The 19,081-nt window shown below is 48.0% G+C and overlaps 1 protein-coding gene across 1 annotated transcript in view; it reads right to left on the bottom strand.

The window, feature by feature from the left end:
* LOC144951393 (uncharacterized) overlaps positions 1-19,081 on the bottom strand; it is a 25,240-nt gene continuing 6,159 nt past the window's right edge. Inside the window, exons 2-3 of the mRNA XM_078881632.1 lie at positions 1,539-2,264; positions 1-63 (exon numbers count right to left, since the gene is read on the bottom strand). Coding sequence (XP_078737758.1) covers positions 1-63; positions 1,539-2,264 — 789 coding nt within the window. The remainder of the gene's footprint in view (positions 64-1,538; positions 2,265-19,081) is intronic.

Genomic DNA, 19,081 nt, shown 5'->3' with positions numbered 1-19,081 from the left:
TCAGAAGGATTTACTGCCCTGGGACACTGGCGAGATGCCGTTGTTCAGCACCTCGGCCAGCTCCTGCGCATGCGCGGGGGGGGAGGGGCACAACGAGAGAGACGCGTCGCGAGTGGTGGATCACGTGTGCAGCATGCGTTCACCATGCGTGTATCGTGTGTGCGTCACGTGTGCGTCACATGTGTGGGTGATGTGTACACAATGTGTGCGTCACGTGTGCATCACGTGTGCATCCATGTGTAGGTGATGTGTACACAATGTGTGCGTCACGTGTGCGTCACGTGTGCATCCATGTGTGGGTGATGTGTACACAATGATCTACTACTGGACGAGGGCCTCCCCACGTGGAGTTTGTTTGACCATACTTCACCGCGCTGGTCGGCGTGGCTTGGTGAAGACGGAGTGTAATTTTAGTATTTTTATTTGACCAGGTAAGGCCCCACTGAGCTGTGTAGATCTTCTTCAGAAGCGACCTGGCACATCACGAATGACGGCTCAACGAAGTGGGCTTATCATCATCATCATCATCACGTGGACATTTCTAGCAAGTCGCCGACAAACACTCTGAACGCGCGACGTTGATTGCAAATGTGGAGCGGGAACAAGTACAACCCGTAAAAACAAAGTTTTTCACTATAAATCCTTTATATGCGTGGCGGCTAGAGTCCTCTCGTCCTCTGGCTTGAGATGGCTGCCACCTATGGGTCAGATGATTGCATTGCACCATTAAGCTATTGGTAATTAAATATAATTTTTTTGTCCTAGAAAGTGTAAAATTTTGGAAACATTTTTTCACGAACATTAATTGTCACGCACAACGAGTCTGTGTGCAAAATGTCAGCTCGATTGGATCACGGGAAGTGGGTTAAAAAACGACCGAAAGATTTGCACGGTCGTAAGCAAGCACGCAAGCGAACTTAATATAAAGGATTTAAAAATCGGAGGACCCGGAGAAAAATCACGCAACCACGGGGAGAGAGAGACACACACACACACTCCAAATATGCAACAACAGGCGTCAGGGTTACCGGGAAGAGGAAGGAATAAACTCGATTACAAAGAAACGAGTTTGTCAAATGTAGACAATTCCGAATATCGGAAGGACGAAGAGCGTTCCAGACGGCCGCACAAGCGCATCTGAATGCGCGCGATGATGCGGTGACCACCGTCTTTGTTCGAAGCCGCTGCTGCTGCGAGGACGCGCGGAGTGTCGCGTGGCGGTGGTTCATGCTCCTTCACGAAATCGGCGAGGTATCGTGGTTCATTTGTGGCAAGCACTTTGCGTGTAGTGGGCGCGTTCCTTACGTGTGCGCGAGTGCGTGAGAGCGCGTACGTACGTTGAATCGACCGTTCTATAGGATACGGTGGGGGGGGAGGGGGGGGTCAGGCGTACGTACGCAGGTGGGGGGGGGGTGTAAAAAGTCCACGTGCGTACAGGAAGGGGGGGAGGGGTCAAGTTTTGACAGATTTTTTTGCGTACCTACGGAATGTATGGCCCCCCTTGCCGGCCGTGGCTAACATCAAGTGACGAGTGAAACCTCATCCAGCCGTGCGTAGCCGACCGTGCCAACCGGAGGTGCGAACGCGCCGCCCGGCGCACCGAACCGAAGCGACCAAGCGAGCGAGCGAGCGAACGAACCCGGCATGCCGGCGAATGCGAGCCTCACCCTCTCGGTGAGCTCGTGCGTGTGGTGCAGCGAGTGCTCCATCTCCACGAACATGCGGCGCTGCTCGTTGCGAGCCAGGCGGCACGTGAGCCACGCGGACGCGGCGCAGCCCGCCACCCCGACGCCCGCCACGCTCAGCGACGCCACCGCCACGTGCCCCTCCGGACGACCCGCGGCACCGCCGCCGCGGCGCCAGCTCCGCTGCTGGCGCGGCGACGCCGGTCTCGGCCTTCGCGGTGGTTGCGCAACCGGGCCGGAGGCGGCTGCTTTGGCTGTTGTCTCGCCAGCTGTTGCACCAGCTGTCCATCCAGTTGTTGTCCCAGCTGTCCATCCAGCTGTCCATCCAGCTGTTGTCCCAGCTGTAGCATCAGCTGTCTCGCCAGCTGTTGTCCCAGCTGTCCATCCAGCTGTTGCACCAGCTGTTGCACCAGCTGTTGCACCAGCTGCCTCGCCAGCTGTCGCCGCCCCGGCTGGGGCCGACGCGACGGCGGTGAGGTTTGGGGAGGCGCCCCCGGAGTGGTCGTGCACCCACACGAAGCGGAAACTCAGGATGCCGGCGATGAGTCCGCAGATGCAGAGAGCAGAGAAGAGAATCATCTGGGCAAGGGGGGGAGGAGGAGAGGGGGTGGAGGAGGGGGGAGAGGTGCGGGGAGGAGGGGCGGGGAGAGGAGGGAGTGGAGGAGCGGGGGGAGGAGCGGGGGGAGGAGGAGGGGCGGAGGAGGGGGATGAGGGGGGAGGAGGGGGGGAGGAGGAGCGGGGGGAGGAGGAGGGGGGGAGGAGGGGTGGAGGAGGGGGAGGAACGGGGCAAGGAGGAGGGGGAGGAGTGGGGAGAGGAGAGAGGGGGGAGGAGGGGGAAAGAGGAGGAAGAGGAGGAGGGGGAGGAGGGGCGGGGGGAGGAGGGGCGGGGGGAGGAGGGGGTAAGGAGGAGCGGGGGGAGGAAGAGGGGGCGGAGGAGGGGGAGAAACGGGGCAAAAAGGAGGAGGGGGAGGAAGAGGGGAAGGAGCGGGGGGGAGGAGGAGCGGGGGGGGGACAGCTTTAAATAATAATACAGTAATACTCGGGGTGCGTTCCTGAAAGGTGTGACGAATATTGAAACGACGTCAATCAAAGCTATTTACGGGGCAAGCACGGACGTAAGTGGGAACTTATTTAGCTCCGTACGTAGCCAGCCGTGCCCATCGGAGGGTTGGTGGTGGTGGTGGTGGAGGTGGTGGTGGTGGTGGAGGTGGTGGAGGTGGTGGTGGAGGTGGTGGTGGTGGTGGAGGTGGTGGTGGTGGTGGAGGTGGTGGAGGTGGTGGTGGTGGTGGTGATGGAGGTGGTGGTGGTGGTGGTGGTGGAGGTGGTGGTGGTGGTGGAGGTGGTGGTGGTGATGGAGGCGAAGGCTGAGAGACGACGGATAACGAGAAAAGACCTCCGATTAGCGCGGTTGGCTTCGTACGGTGCGAAAGAAGTTCAACGCACGTACATACACAATGCACCAGACACTGATTTGAGGCTGAGTCGACCTAGGTGAGGCCCAGGACCGATTCAGACAATCGTCACTGATGTTGGTCGTGAGAGCGAGAGTCGGACCCGGGTCCCCAGGTTCAAGCGCAGTGCGATAACCGCTGCACCACCGCTCCCCATATCCGCACACAAACACCGCGTAGCGCTAACCGCTGGGCCACTGCTGCCACCCCTCATGACGTCACACGGCACACAATCGTTTATGGAGCCACGTGGCCTCCATCCAATTGGGGGACATCCATTCAGGACGTACGCATGGAGGGGGGGTTAACCCAAATGCGTACGCTTGTGTATGGGGGGGTCTACTGACAATGTACGCATAGGAAACGGGGGGGAGGGTGAAGCCTCGATAATAATTTGGCTACGTTGGACCTCAAATGAGCCACAGTTCAGTGTCTCCAGCTGTCAGACAACAAGCACTGCCGGGAGCAGTGGGACTGTGGGAGAGGTGTCACTCGTGTGCCACCGTGCCCCTGACTGCAGCTCAGAGGTCGCAACCGGGTACCCGATACCCGTACCCTACCCGATACCCGGCTACCCGATACCCGGCCAGGTACGGGTACGGGTATCCGTTTGCGACCCTGGTGCGGCCGGGTACGGGTAGGCCGTGAGTCACCGGTGAGTCACCGTTTGTCACTCATTTCGGGTAGGGTACGGGTAGCGTACTGGTACCCATACCCGGCCGGGTACGGGTACCCGTTTGCGACCCTGGTGCGGCCGAGTACGGGTAAGGAATCAAAACCCGTTTGCGACCTCTGCTGCCGGGAGAAGTGGGACTGTGGGAGAGGTGTGACTTCGTGTGCTACCGTGCCCCTGACTGCAGCTATCACGCAGCTCAGCAACATCAGTGGGCAAGGCACGCAACTTAACTCTTTAATGCAGCCGGCGGTGGATCATCTGTTTGCTTCAACAGGTCAATATGATTAATCCTTTATCGTTTCTGCGTGGATTAAATATCGACCGTACTATAGGATACGGTGGGGGGCGGGGGGGGGGGTCAGGCGTACGTACGCAGACGGGGGGGAGGGGTGTAAAAAGTCCACGTGTGTGCAGGGAGGGGTGGGAGGGGTCAGGTTTTGACAGATTTTTTTGCGTACCTACGGAATGGATGCCCCCCCTTGCCGGCCGTGGCTAACATCAAGTGACGAGTGAAACCTCATCCAGCCCTGGGCACCCCCCCACCCCAGCCTTCACCAACCCGCACTAAACCCAGCGTGGTGAAGTATGGTCGTATCAAATCCAAAGCAAAATTTTATTTAGTTATTTAAAGGCGATTTTTTTTCTCACTCTCTAAAATCAAGGGCCCTGCACGTGCGTTAATGTTGTTATTATTATTATCCGACAGTTACAACTTTAAATTGCATGCGATTAAAATAATAACAAGATTCATCTACAACCGTGAATGGTGTTACACTCATATGTCGTTTTTATTTGTAAGTGCCAGGCTGAACAAATAACCAAAACAACAACAACAACAACCCCTCACCAACTCTACCACTAGAACCTCACTAACTCTACCACTACTCACTAACTCTACCACTAGAACCTCACTAACTCTACCACTAGAACCTCACTAACTCTACCACTAGAACCTCACTAACTCTACCACTAGAACCTCACTAACTCTACCACTACTCACTAACTCTACCACTAGAACCTCACTAACTCTACCACTAGAACCTCACTAACTCTACCACTACTCACTAACTCTACCACTAGAACCTCACTAACTCTACCACTACTCACTAACTCTACCACTAGAACCTCACTAACTCTACCACTACTCACTAACTCTACCACTAGAACCTCACTAACTCTACCACTAGAACCTCACTAACTCTACCACTACTCACTAACTCTACCACTAGAACCTCACTAACTCTACCACTAGAACCTCACTAACTCTACCACTACTCACTAACTCTACCACTAGAACCTCACTAACTCTACCACTAGAACCTCACTAACTCTACCACCAGGAACCTCACTAACTCTACCACTAGAACCTCACTAACTCTACCACTAGAACCTCACTAACTCTACCACTAGAACCTCACTAACTCTACCACTACTCACTAACTCTACCACTAGAACCTCACTAACTCTACCACTACTCACTAACTCTACCACTAGAACCTCACTAACTCTACCACTACTCACTAACTCTACCACTAGAACCTCACTAACTCTACCACTAGAACCTCACTAACTCTACCACTACTCACTAACTCTACCACTAGAACCTCACTAACTCTACCACTACTCACTAACTCTACCACTAGAACCTCACTAACTCTACCACTAGAACCTCACTAACTCTACCACTACTCACTAACTCTACCACTAGAACCTCACTAACTCTACCACTACTCACTAACTCTACCACTAGAACCTCACTAACTCTACCACTAGAACCTCACTAACTCTACCACTACTCACTAACTCTACCACTAGAACCTCACTAACTCTACCACTACTCACTAACTCTACCACTAGAACCTCACTAACTCTACCACTAGAACCTCACTAACTCTACCACTACTCACTAACTCTACCACTAGAACCTCACTAACTCTACCACTAGAACCTCACTAACTCTACCACTACTCACTAACTCTACCACTAGAACCTCACTAACTCTACCACTAGAACCTCACTAACTCTACCACCAGGAACCTCACTAACTCTACCACTAGAACCTCACTAACTCTACCACTAGAACCTCACTAACTCTACCACTAGAACCTCACTAACTCTACCACTACTCACTAACTCTACCACTAGAACCTCACTAACTCTACCACTACTCACTAACTCTACCACTAGAACCTCACTAACTCTACCACTACTCACTAACTCTACCACTAGAACCTCACTAACTCTACCACTAGAACCTCACTAACTCTACCACCAGGAACCTCACTAACTCTACCACTAGAACCTCACTAACTCTACCACTAGAACCTCACTAACTCTACCACTAGAACCTCACTAACTCTACCACTACTCACTAACTCTACCACTAGAACCTCACTAACTCTACCACTACTCACTAACTCTACCACTAGAACCTCACTAACTCTACCACTAGAACCTCACTAACTCTACCACTACTCACTAACTCTACCACTAGAACCTCACTAACTCTACCACTAGAACCTCACTAACTCTACCACTACTCACTAACTCTACCACTAGAACCTCACTAACTCTACCACTACTCACTAACTCTACCACTAGAACCTCACTAACTCTACCACTAGAACCTCACTAACTCTACCACTACTCACTAACTCTACCACTAGAACCTCACTAACTCTACCACTACTCACTAACTCTACCACTAGAACCTCACTAACTCTACCACTAGAACCTCACTAACTCTACCACTACTCACTAACTCTACCACTAGAACCTCACTAACTCTACCACTAGAACCTCACTAACTCTACCACTACTCACTAACTCTACCACTAGAACCTCACTAACTCTACCACTAGAACCTCACTAACTCTACCACCAGGAACCTCACTAACTCTACCACTAGAACCTCACTAACTCTACCACTAGAACCTCACTAACTCTACCACTAGAACCTCACTAACTCTACCACTACTCACTAACTCTACCACTAGAACCTCACTAACTCTACCACTACTCACTAACTCTACCACTAGAACCTCACTAACTCTACCACTAGAACCTCACTAACTCTACCACTACTCACTAACTCTACCACTAGAACCTCACTAACTCTACCACTAGAACCTCACTAACTCTACCACTACTCACTAACTCTACCACTAGAACCTCACTAACTCTACCACTACTCACTAACTCTACCACTAGAACCTCACTAACTCTACCACTAGAACCTCACTAACTCTACCACTACTCACTAACTCTACCACTAGAACCTCACTAACTCTACCACTACTCACTAACTCTACCACTAGAACCTCACTAACTCTACCACTAGAACCTCACTAACTCTACCACCAGGAACCTCACTAACTCTACCACTAGAACCTCACTAACTCTACCACTAGAACCTCACTAACTCTACCACTAGAACCTCACTAACTCTACCACTACTCACTAACTCTACCACTAGAACCTCACTAACTCTACCACTACTCACTAACTCTACCACTAGAACCTCACTAACTCTACCACTACTCACTAACTCTACCACTAGAACCTCACTAACTCTACCACTAGAACCTCACTAACTCTACCACTACTCACTAACTCTACCACTAGAACCTCACTAACTCTACCACTACTCACTAACTCTACCACTAGAACCTCACTAACTCTACCACTAGAACCTCACTAACTCTACCACTACTCACTAACTCTACCACTAGAACCTCACTAACTCTACCACTACTCACTAACTCTACCACTAGAACCTCACTAACTCTACCACTAGAACCTCACTAACTCTACCACTACTCACTAACTCTACCACTAGAACCTCACTAACTCTACCACTACTCACTAACTCTACCACTAGAACCTCACTAACTCTACCACTAGAACCTCACTAACTCTACCACTACTCACTAACTCTACCACTAGAACCTCACTAACTCTACCACTAGAACCTCACTAACTCTACCACTACTCACTAACTCTACCACTAGAACCTCACTAACTCTACCACTAGAACCTCACTAACTCTACCACCAGGAACCTCACTAACTCTACCACTAGAACCTCACTAACTCTACCACTAGAACCTCACTAACTCTACCACTAGAACCTCACTAACTCTACCACTACTCACTAACTCTACCACTAGAACCTCACTAACTCTACCACTACTCACTAACTCTACCACTAGAACCTCACTAACTCTACCACTACTCACTAACTCTACCACTAGAACCTCACTAACTCTACCACTAGAACCTCACTAACTCTACCACCAGGAACCTCACTAACTCTACCACTAGAACCTCACTAACTCTACCACTAGAACCTCACTAACTCTACCACTAGAACCTCACTAACTCTACCACTACTCACTAACTCTACCACTAGAACCTCACTAACTCTACCACTACTCACTAACTCTACCACTAGAACCTCACTAACTCTACCACTAGAACCTCACTAACTCTACCACTACTCACTAACTCTACCACTAGAACCTCACTAACTCTACCACTAGAACCTCACTAACTCTACCACTACTCACTAACTCTACCACTAGAACCTCACTAACTCTACCACTACTCACTAACTCTACCACTAGAACCTCACTAACTCTACCACTAGAACCTCACTAACTCTACCACTACTCACTAACTCTACCACTAGAACCTCACTAACTCTACCACTACTCACTAACTCTACCACTAGAACCTCACTAACTCTACCACTAGAACCTCACTAACTCTACCACTACTCACTAACTCTACCACTAGAACCTCACTAACTCTACCACTAGAACCTCACTAACTCTACCACTACTCACTAACTCTACCACTAGAACCTCACTAACTCTACCACTAGAACCTCACTAACTCTACCACCAGGAACCTCACTAACTCTACCACTAGAACCTCACTAACTCTACCACTAGAACCTCACTAACTCTACCACTAGAACCTCACTAACTCTACCACTACTCACTAACTCTACCACTAGAACCTCACTAACTCTACCACTACTCACTAACTCTACCACTAGAACCTCACTAACTCTACCACTAGAACCTCACTAACTCTACCACTACTCACTAACTCTACCACTAGAACCTCACTAACTCTACCACTACTCACTAACTCTACCACTAGAACCTCACTAACTCTACCACTAGAACCTCACTAACTCTACCACTACTCACTAACTCTACCACTAGAACCTCACTAACTCTACCACTACTCACTAACTCTACCACTAGAACCTCACTAACTCTACCACTACTCACTAACTCTACCACTAGAACCTCACTAACTCTACCACTAGAACCTCACTAACTCTACCACTACTCACTAACTCTACCACTAGAACCTCACTAACTCTACCACTACTCACTAACTCTACCACTAGAACCTCACTAACTCTACCACTACTCACTAACTCTACCACTAGAACCTCACTAACTCTACCACTACTCACTAACTCTACCACTAGAACCTCACTAACTCTACCACTACTCACTAACTCTACCACTAGAACCTCACTAACTCTACCACTAGAACCTCACTAACTCTACCACTACTCACTAACTCTACCACTAGAACCTCACTAACTCTACCACTACTCACTAACTCTACCACTAGAACCTCACTAACTCTACCACTACTCACTAACTCTACCACTAGAACCTCACTAACTCTACCACTAGAACCTCACTAACTCTACCACTACTCACTAACTCTACCACTAGAACCTCACTAACTCTACCACTAGAACCTCACTAACTCTACCACTACTCACTAACTCTACCACTAGAACCTCACTAACTCTACCACTAGAACCTCACTAACTCTACCACTACTCACTAACTCTACCACTAGAACCTCACTAACTCTACCACTAGAACCTCACTAACTCTACCACTACTCACTAACTCTACCACTAGAACCTCACTAACTCTACCACTACTCACTAACTCTACCACTAGAACCTCACTAACTCTACCACTAGAACCTCACTAACTCTACCACTACTCACTAACTCTACCACTAGAACCTCACTAACTCTACCACTACTCACTAACTCTACCACTAGAACCTCACTAACTCTACCACTACTCACTAACTCTACCACTAGAACCTCACTAACTCTACCACTAGAACCTCACTAACTCTACCACTACTCACTAACTCTACCACTAGAACCTCACTAACTCTACCACTACTCACTAACTCTACCACTAGAACCTCACTAACTCTACCACTACTCACTAACTCTACCACTAGAACCTCACTAACTCTACCACTACTCACTAACTCTACCACTAGAACCTCACTAACTCTACCACTAGAACCTCACTAACTCTACCACTACTCACTAACTCTACCACTAGAACCTCACTAACTCTACCACTACTCACTAACTCTACCACTAGAACCTCACTAACTCTACCACTACTCACTAACTCTACCACTAGAACCTCACTAACTCTACCACTACTCACTAACTCTACCACTAGAACCTCACTAACTCTACCACTACTCACTAACTCTACCACTAGAACCTCACTAACTCTACCACTAGAACCTCACTAACTCTACCACTACTCACTAACTCTACCACTAGAACCTCACTAACTCTACCACTAGAACCTCACTAACTCTACCACTACTCACTAACTCTACCACTAGAACCTCACTAACTCTACCACTAGAACCTCACTAACTCTACCACTAGAACCTCACTAACTCTACCACTACTCACTAACTCTACCACTAGAACCTCACTAACTCTACCACTACTCACTAACTCTACCACTAGAACCTCACTAACTCTACCACTACTCACTAACTCTACCACTAGAACCTCACTAACTCTACCACTAGAACCTCACTAACTCTACCACTACTCACTAACTCTACCACTAGAACCTCACTAACTCTACCACTACTCACTAACTCTACCACTAGAACCTCACTAACTCTACCACTAGAACCTCACTAACTCTACCACTACTCACTAACTCTACCACTAGAACCTCACTAACTCTACCACTAGAACCTCACTAACTCTACCACTACTCACTAACTCTACCACCAGGAACCTCACTAACTCTACCACTAGAACCTCACTAACTCTACCACTAGAACCTCACTAACTCTACCACTACTCACTAACTCTACCACTAGAACCTCACTAACTCTACCACTAGAACCTCACTAACTCTACCACTAGAACCTCACTAACTCTACCACTACTCACTAACTCTACCACTAGAACCTCACTAACTCTACCACTACTCACTAACTCTACCACTAGAACCTCACTAACTCTACCACTACTCACTAACTCTACCACTAGAACCTCACTAACTCTACCACTAGAACCTCACTAACTCTACCACTACTCACTAACTCTACCACTAGAACCTCACTAACTCTACCACTAGAACCTCACTAACTCTACCACTAGAACCTCACTAACTCTACCACTACGATCCGTGATGGTGAACTCCAAACCAGCACACGCACACCGCCCTGCCCCGGCCCGGGCACCACCGTGGGTGGCGAGCGAGGCGACCCACGCAGCGGCCACTCCCGTCACACCGCCTCTTCATCATCATCATCATCCTCGTCGTCGTCCTCGTCAGCTCAGTTTGAACTGACTGAGCGTTTCAACAACCACAACAACAACGCATTTCGACGCCGTTGCTTTTCCACCACCTCCACCCCTCCTTCCCTCCCTCCTCTTCCTCCTGCCCGCCACACAACTACGAGAGAGAAAAAAAATCGATGGACATCTCCTGCGGCGGGGGAATCAATAATGCACCGCCCGCCGGTAACCACTTGCGGTACCATCGGCCGGCGAGCGGGGCTCTTATAGTTTGCCTCAGTCACTCTGGCGCCGCGTCCACCTTACACGCAGCAAACTAAAGCGGAGTTTCAATAATTCATGCCTTGCTGGGATTCCGCGCGGCGTTTTTTGCATTTGTGGCGGTGATTTTAAAGCACCCTGGTATATTAAATTTATGAATCGCATAATCAATACAGGGACTCCTCTATTTTCGAACATTCGACTTCCACACTTTGAGGACTGAGAGGAGTAAGTTCAACCACCGTGCAATTGATGGTGGTGGTGGCATCTACATCTACAGAACGTGAAGAACCGGTGGCATCTACATCTACAGAACATGAAGAACCAGTGGCATCTACATCTGCAGAACGTGAAGAACCAGTGGCATCAACATCTGCAGAACGTGAAAAACCGGTGGCATCTACATCTGCAGAACATGAAGAACCAGTGGCATCTACATCTACAGAACATGAAGAACCAGTGGCATCTACATCTGCAGAACGTGAAGAACCAGTGGCATCAACATCTGCAGAACGTGAAAAACCGGTGGCATCTACATCTGCAGAACATGAAGAACCAGTGGCATCTACATCTACAGAACGTGAAGAACCAGTGGCATCTACATCTGCAGAACGTAAAGAATCAGTGGCATCTACATCTGCAGAACGTGAATAACCAGTGGCATCTACATCTGCAGAACGTGAAGAACCAGTGGCATCTACATCTGCAGAACGTGAAGAACCAGTGGCATCTACATCTGCAGAACGTGAAGAACCAGTTGAATCTACATCTGCAGAACGTGAATAACCAGTGGCATCTACATCTGCAGAACGTGAAGAACCAGTGGAATCTACATCTACAGAACGTGAAGAATTAGTGGCATCTACATCTGCAGAACGTAAAGAATCAGTGGCATCTACATCTGCAGAACGTGAATAACCAGTGGCATCTACATCTGCAGAACGTGAAGAACCAGTGGCATCTACATCTGCAGAACGTGAAGAACCAGTGGCATCTACATCTGCAGAACGTGAAGAACCAGTGGAATCTACATCTGCAGAACGTGAATAACCAGTGGCATCTACATCTGCAGAACGTGAAGAACCAGTGGAATCTACATCTGCAGAACGTAAAGAATCAGTGGCATCTACATCTGCAGAACGTGAAAAACCAGTGGCATCTACATCTACAAAACGTGAAGAACCAGTGGCATCTGCATCTGCAGAACGTGAAGAACCAGTGGCATCTACATCTACAAAACGTGAAGAACCAGTGGCATTTACATCTGCAGAACGTGAAGAATCAGTGGCATCTACATCTACAAAACGTGAAGAACCAGTGGCATCTGCATCTGCAGAACGTGAAGAACCAGTGGCATCTGCCTCTGCAGAACGTGAAAAACCAGTGGCATCTACATCTACAAAACGTGAAAAACCAGTGGCATCTACATCTGCAGAACGTGAAGAACCAGTGGCATCTACATCTACAAAACGTGAAGAACGAGTGGCATCTACATCTGTAGAACGTGAAGAATCAGTGGCATCTACATCTGCAGAACGTAAAGAATCAGTGGCATCTACATCTGCAGAACGTGAATAACCAATGGCATCTACATCTGCAGAACGTGAAGAACCAGTGGCATCTACATCTGCAGAACGTGAAGAACCAGTGGCATCTACATCTGCAGAACGTGAAGAACCAGTGGAATCTACATCTGCAGAACGTGAATAACCAGCGGCATCTACATCTGCAGAACGTGAAGAACCAGTGGAATCTACATCTGCAGAACGTGAATAACCAGTGGCATCTACATCTGCATAACGTAAAGAATCAGTGGCATCTACATCTGCAGAACGTGAATAACCAGTGGCATCTACATCTGCAGAACGTGAAAAACCAGTGGAATCTACATCTGCAGAACGTGAAGAACCAGTGGCATCTACATCTGCAGAACGTGAAGAACCAGTGGCATCTACATCTGCAGAACGTGAAGAACCAGTGGCATCTACAGAAAATGAATAACCAGTGGCATTTACATTTACAGAACATGAAGAACCGGCGGCATCTACATCTACAGAACGTGAAGAACCAGTGGCATCTACATCTGCAGAACGTGAAGAACCAGTGGCATCTACATCTACAAAACGTGAAGAACCAGTGGCATTTACATCTGCAGAACGTGAAGAACCAGTGGCATCTACATCTGCAGAACGTGAAGAACCAGTGGCATCTACATCTGCAGAACGTGAAGAACCAGTGGCATCTACATCTGCAGAACGTGAAGAACCAGTGGCATCTACATCTGCAGAACGTGAAAAACCAGTGGCATCTACATCTACAGAACGTGAAGAACCAGTGACATCTACATCTGCAGAACGTGAAGAATCAGTGGCATCTACATCTGCAGAACGTAAAAAATCAGTGGCATCTACATCTGCAGAACGTGAATAACCAGTGGCATCTACATCTGCAGAACATGAAGAACCAGTGGCATCTACATCTGCAGAACGTGAAGAAGCAATGGCATCTACATCTGCAGAACGTGAAGAACCAGTGGCATTTACATCTGCAGAACGTGAAGAATCAGTGGAATCTACAAAACGTGAAGAACCAGTGGCATCTACATCTACAGAACGTGAAGAACCAGTGGCATCTACATCTGCAGAACGTAAAGAATCAGTGGCATCTACATCTGCAGAACGTGAATAACCAGTGGCATCTACATCTGCAGAACGTGAAGAACCAGTGGCATCTACATCTGCAGAACGTGAAGAACCAGTGGCATCTACATCTGCAGAACGTGAAGAACCAGTTGAATCTACATCTGCAGAACGTGAATAACCAGTGGCATCTACATCTGCAGAACGTGAAGAACCAGTGGAATCTACATCTACAGAACGTGAAGAATTAGTGGCATCTACATCTGCAGAACGTAAAGAATCAGTGGCATCTACATCTGCAGAACGTGAATAACCAGTGGCATCTACATCTGCAGAACGTGAAGAACCAGTGGCATCTACATCTGCAGAACGTGAAGAACCAGTGGCATCTACATCTGCAGAACGTGAAGAACCAGTGGAATCTACATCTGCAGAACGTGAATAACCAGTGGCATCTACATCTGCAGAACGTGAAGAACCAGTGGAATCTACATCTGCAGAACGTAAAGAATCAGTGGCATCTACATCTGCAGAACGTGAAAAACCAGTGGCATCTACATCTACAAAACGTGAAGAACCAGTGGCATCTGCATCTGCAGAACGTGAAGAACCAGTGGCATCTACATCTACAAAACGTGAAGAACCAGTGGCATTTACATCTGCAGAACGTGAAGAATCAGTGGCATCTACATCTACAAAACGTGAAGAACCAGTGGCATCTGCATCTGCAGAACGTGAAGAACCAGTGGCATCTGCCTCTGCAGAACGTGAAAAACCAGTGGCATCTACATCTACAAAACGTGAAAAACCAGTGGCATCTACATCTGCAGAACGTGAAGAACCAGTGGCATCTACATCTACAAAACGTGAAGAACGAGTGGCATCTACATCTGTAGAACGTGAAGAATCAGTGGCATCTACATCTGCAGAACGTAAAGAATCAGTGGCATCTACATCTGCAGAACGTGAATAACCAATGGCATCTACATCTGCAGAACGTGAAGAACCAGTGGCATCTACATCTGCAGAACGTGAAGAACCAGTGGCATCTACATCTGCAGAACGTGAAGAACCAGTGGAATCTACATCTGCAGAACGTGAATAACCAGCGGCATCTACATCTGCAGAACGTGAAGAACCAGTGGAATCTACATCTGCAGAACGTGAATAACCAGTGGCATCTACATCTGCATAACGTAAAGAATCAGTGGCATCTACATCTGCAGAACGTGAATAACCAGTGGCATCTACATCTGCAGAACGTGAAAAACCAGTGGAATCTACATCTGCAGAACGTGAAGAACCAGTGGCATCTACATCTGCAGAACGTGAAGAACCAGTGGCATCTACATCTGCAGAACGTGAAGAACCAGTGGCATCTACAGAAAATGAATACCAGTGGCATTTACATTTACAGAACATGAAGAACCGGCGGCATCTACATCTACAGAACGTGAAGAACCAGTGGCATCTACATCTGCAGAACGTGAAGAACCAGTGGCATCTACATCTACAAAACGTGAAGAACCAGTGGCATTTACATCTGCAGAACGTGAAGAACCAGTGGCATCTACATCTGCAGAACGTGAAGAACCAGTGGCATCTACATCTGCAGAACGTGAAGAACCAGTGGCATCTACATCTGCAGAACGTGAAGAACCAGTGGCATCTACATCTGCAGAACGTGAAAAACCAGTGGCATCTACATCTACAGAACGTGAAGAACCAGTGACATCTACATCTGCAGAACGTGAAGAATCAGTGGCATCTACATCTGCAGAACGTAAAAAATCAGTGGCATCTACATCTGCAGAACGTGAATAACCAGTGGCATCTACATCTGCAGAACATGAAGAACCAGTGGCATCTACATCTGCAGAACGTGAAGAAGCAATGGCATCTACATCTGCAGAACGTGAAGAACCAGTGGCATTTACATCTGCAGAACGTGAAGAATCAGTGGAATCTACAAAACGTGAAGAACCAGTGGCATCTGCATCTGCAGAACGTGAAGAACCAGTGGCATCTGCCTCTGCAGAACGTGAAAAACCAGTGGCATCTACATCTACAAAACGTGAAAAACCAGTGGCATCTACATCTGCAGAACGTGAAGAACCAGTGGCATCTACATCTACAAAACGTGAAGAACGAGTGGCATCTACATCTGTAGAACGTGAAGAATCAGTGGCATCTACATCTGCAGAACGTAAAGAATCAGTGGCATCTACATCTGCAGAACGTGAATAACCAATGGCATCTACATCTGCAGAACGTGAAGAACCAGTGGCATCTACATCTGCAGAACGTGAAGAACCAGTGGCATCTACATCTGCAGAACGTGAAGAACCAGTGGAATCTACATCTGCAGAACGTGAATAACCAGCGGCATCTACATCTGCAGAACGTGAAGAACCAGTGGAATCTACATCTGCAGAACGTGAATAACCAGTGGCATCTACATCTGCATAACGTAAAGAATCAGTGGCATCTACATCTGCAGAACGTGAATAACCAGTGGCATCTACATCTGCAGAACGTGAAAAACCAGTGGAATCTACATCTGCAGAACGTGAAGAACCAGTGGCATCTACATCTGCAGAACGTGAAGAACCAGTGGCATCTACATCTGCAGAACGTGAAGAACCAGTGGCATCTACAGAAAATGAATAACCAGTGGCATTTACATTTACAGAACATGAAGAACCGGCGGCATCTACATCTACAGAACGTGAAGAACCAGTGGCATCTACATCTGCAGAACGTGAAGAACCAGTGGCATCTACATCTACAAAACGTGAAGAACCAGTGGCATTTACATCTGCAGAACGTGAAGAACCAGTGGCATCTACATCTGCAGAACGTGAAGAACCAGTGGCATCTACATCTGCAGAACGTGAAGAACCAGTGGCATCTACATCTGCAGAACGTGAAAAACCAGTGGCATCTACATCTACAGAACGTGAAGAACCAGTGACATCTACATCTGCAGAACGTGAAGAATCAGTGGCATCTACATCTGCAGAACGTAAAAAATCAGTGGCATCTACATCTGCAGAACGTGAATAACCAGTGGCATCTACATCTGCAGAACATGAAGAACCAGTGGCATCTACATCTGCAGAACGTGAAGAAGCAATGGCATCTACATCTGCAGAACGTGAAGAACCAGTGGCATTTACATCTGCAGAACGTGAAGAATCAGTGGAATCTACAAAACGTGAAGAACCAGTGGCATCTGCATCTGCAGAACGTGAAGAACCAGTGGCATCTGCATCTGCAGAACGTGAAAAACCAGTGGCATCTACATCTACAAAACGTGAAAAACCAGTGGCATCTACATCTGCAGAACGTGAAGAACCAGTGGCATCTACATCTACAAAACGTGAAGAACCAGTGGCATCTACATCTGCAGAACGTGAAGAATCAGTGGCATCTACATCTGCAGAACGTAAAGAATCAGTGGCATCTACATCTGCAGAACGTGAATAACCAATGGCATCTACATCTGCAGAACGTGAAGAACCAGTGGCATCTACATCTGCAGAACGTGAAGAACCAGTGGCATCTACATCTGCAGAACGTGAAGAACCAGTGGAATCTACATCTGCAGAACGTGAATAACCAGCGGCATCTACATCTGCAGAACGTGAAGAGCCAGTGGAATCTACATCTGCAGAACGTGAATAACCAGTGGCATCTACATCTGCAGAACGTAAAGAATCAGTGGCATCTACATCTGCAGAACGTGAATAACCAGTGGCATCTACATCTGCAGAACGTGAAAAACCAGTGGAATCTACATCTGCAGAACGTGAAGAACCAGTGGCATCTACATCTGCAGAACGTGAAGAACCAGTGGCATCTACAGAAAATGAATAACCAGTGGCATTTACATTTACAGAACATGAAGAACGGCGGCATCTACATCTACAGAACGTGAAGAACCAGTGGCATCTACATCTGCAGAACGTGAAGAACCAGTGGCATCTACATCTGCAGAACGTGAAGAACCAGTGGCATCTACATCTACAGAACGTGAAGAACCAGTGACATCTACATCTGCAGAACGTGAAGAATCAGTGGCATCTACATCTGCAGAACGTAAAAAATCAGTGGCATCTACATCTGCAGAACGTGAATAACCAGTGGCATCTACATCTGCAGAACGTGAAGAAGCAGTGGCATCTACATCTGCAGAACGTGAAGAACCAGTGGCATCTACATCTGCAGACCGTGACGAACCCGTGGAATCTACATCTGCAGAGCGTGAAGAACCAGTGGAATCTACATTTGCAGAACGTAAAGAATCAGTGGCATCTACATCTGCAGAACGTGAATAACCAGTGGCATCTACATTTGCAGAACGCGAAGAACCAGTGGCATCTACATTTGTAGAACGTGAAGAACCAGTGGCATCTACATCTGCAGAACGTGAAGAACCAGTGGCATCTACATCTGCAGAACGTGAAGAACCCGTGGAATCTACATCTGCAGAACGTGAAGAACCATTGACGTCTACATCTGCAGAACGTGAAGAACCAGTGGCATCTACATCTACAGAACACGAAGAACCAGTGGCATCTACATCTACAGAACATGAAGAACCGGCGGCATCTACATCTGCAGAAGGTGAAGAACCAGTGGCATCTACAGCTGCAAAACATGAAGAACTGGTGGCATCTACATCTACAGAACGTGAAGATCCTCCACATGTAGAATTGACACCACGCGTTTAGAGAATTT

Source organism: Lampetra fluviatilis, chromosome 62 (genome assembly GCF_964198595.1).
Source record: "Lampetra fluviatilis chromosome 62, kcLamFluv1.1, whole genome shotgun sequence".
NCBI lineage: Eukaryota > Metazoa > Chordata > Hyperoartia > Petromyzontiformes > Petromyzontidae > Lampetra > Lampetra fluviatilis.
This window is presented reverse-complemented; position numbering and strand designations above follow the sequence as displayed.